Source organism: Oncorhynchus masou, unplaced genomic scaffold (genome assembly GCF_036934945.1).
Source record: "Oncorhynchus masou masou isolate Uvic2021 unplaced genomic scaffold, UVic_Omas_1.1 unplaced_scaffold_10987, whole genome shotgun sequence".
Taxonomy (NCBI): Eukaryota; Metazoa; Chordata; class Actinopteri; order Salmoniformes; family Salmonidae; genus Oncorhynchus; species Oncorhynchus masou.
Window position 1 is genome coordinate 1 of NW_027000707.1, and position 3727 is coordinate 3727.

Below are 3727 nucleotides of genomic sequence, written 5' to 3' on the forward strand. Positions count from 1 at the left end.
ATGGTTGTCTTACAGAGACGGCCTCCTCCATGTCTCGTCTGTTGAGCAGAGCGTGGTTGATGTGCAGGACGATCCAATCAAACAGAGAGCTGTACAGAGACTTGGCCATCGAGTCCCGTGCTGTCACAGCCTAGGTAGGACAACAACAACATAGTTACAGCCAGGGAAGGACAACAACAACATAGTTACAGCCTAGGAAGGACAACATAGTCACAGCCTAGGAAGGACAACAACAACATAGTTACAGCCTAGGAAGGACAACAACAACAATAGTTACAGCCTAGGAAGGACAACAACAACAATAGTTACAGCCTAGGAAGGACAACAACAGTTACAGCCTAGGTAGGACAACAACAACATAGTTACAGCCTAGGAAGGACAACAACAACATAGTTACAGCCTAGGAAGGACAACAACAACATAGTTACAGCCTAGGAAGGACAACAACAACATAGTTACAGCCTAGGAAGGACAACAACAGTTACAGCCTAGGAAGGACAACAACAGTTACAGCCTAGGAAGGACAACAACAACATAGTTACAGCCTAGGAAGGACAACAACAGTTACAGCCTAGGTAGGACAACAACAACATAGTTACAGCCTAGGAAGGACAACAACAACATAGTTACAGCCTAGGAAGGACAACAACAACATAGTTACAGCCTAGGAAGGACAACAACAACATAGTTACAGCCTAGGTAGGACAACAACAACATAGTTACAGCCTAGGTAGGACAACAACAACATAGTCACAGCCTAGGAAGGACAACAACAACAATAGTTACAGCCTAGGAAGGACAACAACAATAGTTACAGCCTAGGTAGGACAACAACAACATAGTTACAGCCTAGGAAGGACAACATAGTCACAGCCTAGGAAGGACAACAACAACATAGTTACAGCCTAGGAAGGACAACAACAATAGTTACAGCCTAGGTAGGACAACAACAACAATAGTTACAGCCTTGGAAGGACAACAACAACAATAGTTACAGCCTAGGAAGGACAACAACATAGTTACAGCCTAGGAAGGACAACAACATAGTTACAGCCTACGAAGGACAACAACATAGTTACAGCCTACGAAGGACAACAACAACAATAGTTACAGCCTAGGAAGGACAACAACAACATAGATACAGCCTAGGAAGGACAACAACAACATAGTCACAGCCTAGGAAGGACAATCTAAATACTTATGGCCTATAGGATAACACCACAAATAGGTCTGCCAAGCCAACAAGAGCCACATAAGTCCAAGTTTCTCTGCCCATACATGACCTGAGTGTATCCACGCATGACTAAGTCAGTTTGGATAAAAGTCTCTGCTAAATGGCATGTCAAAACTCTTCAGGTGGTAGCTTTAGCAACAGATTGGAGTTTCCCCTGTCATGTGATGTTAGAACCCCTACCTCATCGAGAGTGTAGTGTAGAACTACGGTGTTGTTGGCCGTCATTTGTTTCTTCTTAGTCAAAGCCTCCACCAGCAACTCCTGTTTGACCTATAGGAACAGAGCAGACTGTCAGCGGTTTGACCTATAGGAACAGAGCAGACTGTCAGTGGTTTGACCTATAGGAACAGAGCAGACTGTCAGCAGTTTGACCTATAGGAACAGAGCAGACTGTCAGCGGTTTGACCTATAGGAACAGAGCAGACTGTCAGCTGTTTGACCTATAGGAACAGAGCAGACTGTCAGCGGTTTGACCTATAGGAACAGAGCAGACTGTCAGCGGTTTGACCTATAGGAACAGAGCAGACTGTCAGCTGTTTGACCTATAGGAACAGAGCAGACTGTCAGCGGTTTGACCTATAGGAACAGAGCAGACTGTCAGCTGTTTGACCTATAGGAACAGAGCAGACTGTCAGCGGTTTGACCTATAGGAACAGAGCAGACTGTCAGCGGTTTGACCTATAGGAACAGAGCAGACTGTCAGCTGTTTGACCTATAGGAACAGAGCAGACTGTAAACAGGTGGTCCTTTAGCTTGAACAGGTGATATAATGAAGATATTGATTGACTGATTGCTCTAGCTTGAGCAGACGAGACAAGTATATTGATTGATCGAGAATGGTTTATTTTCAAATTCAATAAGGCACCATTATGTAGTATCAATAACAGCTAATGCTGAATTAATTATTTGACAATTTGAAATAGTCATAAATAGACAATACTCAAAATCCATCAGCAAAATAACTAGATGTATTGCTCTACCTCCAGGAGGTCAGACAGGGTGTAGAGGACATCTGCTGGCCCCGCCTCCAGCCCCTGGCCGTTTTCTGATTGGCTGTACGTCACGTTGCCCAGGTACAGGATGGCAGAGAGCACAGAGAAGATCCTAAAAGTAACACACAGTTAGGTCACTATACACCTGGGCTGCCCAATACACCTGGCCCATATTTACAAAGCATGACAGAGTAGGAACGCTGATCTACGATCCGTTTTGCCTTTTAAATAATAACGATCAGCACTCCTGCTCTGAAAGTCTTTGTGAATACGCGCCCAGGATTACAGAGCATAGGCTGCACAACAGCATACAAGACACAATACCCCTGGATTTACTGCTCTCACTGGCTAGTAGTGATAAACATGGGTAACCGGGATCCTCAGACTCTCCCGGGAACACTCTTCACATTTCCTGAAAAAAATTAAAATGACAAGACCTGGGAAATTACCCAATTAGCCCCCCAATGTTGCACTAATGCAATTCCACACACCCCAAAAAATGCTACAAATAAACAAAGCACATTATGCAAACAGGTTGTCATGGAAACCTTTAGCCTAGCATATTTACTTCACACACAGTGGCCATAAATTCAAAGCAGAAGCATAATTGACACCGCCGGACTGCACACGCGATGCAAATACAGTAAATAAACCCTACAGGAAACCCTTACAGTATAGCCTATAAAATAATGTGTTTCTCTGAGCTGTCATTGTGACTCTTCAGATGGTCACACATTGGACAGGCCTATATGCATAATTCACTACACAGAGATCTGTCACAGACATGAAGTCTGTTAACAATTCAGAGAGTGTTGGACTAGTAACCGGAAGGTTGCGAGTTCAAACCCCCCGAGCTGACAAGGTACAAATCTGTCGTTCTGCCCCTGAACAGGCAGTTAACCCACTGTTCCCAGGCCGTCATTGAAAATAAGAATTTGTTCTTAACAGACTTGCCTGGTTAAATAAAGGTAAAATAAAAAAATAAAAAAAACAATTCAGAGAGGCATGAGGGAAAATTCTATCTTCTCCTGTCATAGAGCCTAGGCTATTTTCCTATCCAGTCCCAATCCCATTGAAACCCAAAGTCCTGACTCCTGTCTCGCAGGAAAATGCCTAACTTTATTATGTAAATCGCTAAATGCATGTCAAAATATCGCAATACCATTTCCCCCACTGTCTCGTACTTCAGTAGAGAAGGTTAGATATGGATCTTTCTTTAAACAGAGTTGGCCCCTGTTAAGATACTTTGATATTGAAACTATTTCCTCTCTTCATCTCCCCGTTATTAATGAGCTGATCTGCTGTGTGTATAATCATCAACTAGATGTTGCAAAATAGGAGATATTCTGTCATTTGTTGAAGGAGGTTATCTGGCAAGCTAAGCTACTGTGGTCATTCAACTATTGTTTGACTGCTGTTACAACGTTTGTATGACTCGACAATGCTATACTCTGGGTGCGTTCTGTGCGTCCTCTGTGTCGAGATAATTAATTCTGCGAAT

The 3727-nt window shown here is 43.3% G+C and overlaps 1 protein-coding gene across 1 annotated transcript; it reads right to left on the bottom strand.

Moving 5' to 3' along the window:
- Positions 1–13: 13 nt before the first annotated feature.
- On the bottom strand, positions 14–2338 carry LOC135529111 (unconventional myosin-IXb-like; the record flags this gene model as incomplete). The annotated part of the gene is made up of 3 exons (XM_064958005.1): positions 14–130; positions 1415–1504; positions 2215–2338. Coding segments are annotated over 3 exons (331 nt in total), but the record flags the coding sequence as incomplete, so codon positions are not given.
- Positions 2339–3727: the final 1389 nt, after the last annotated feature.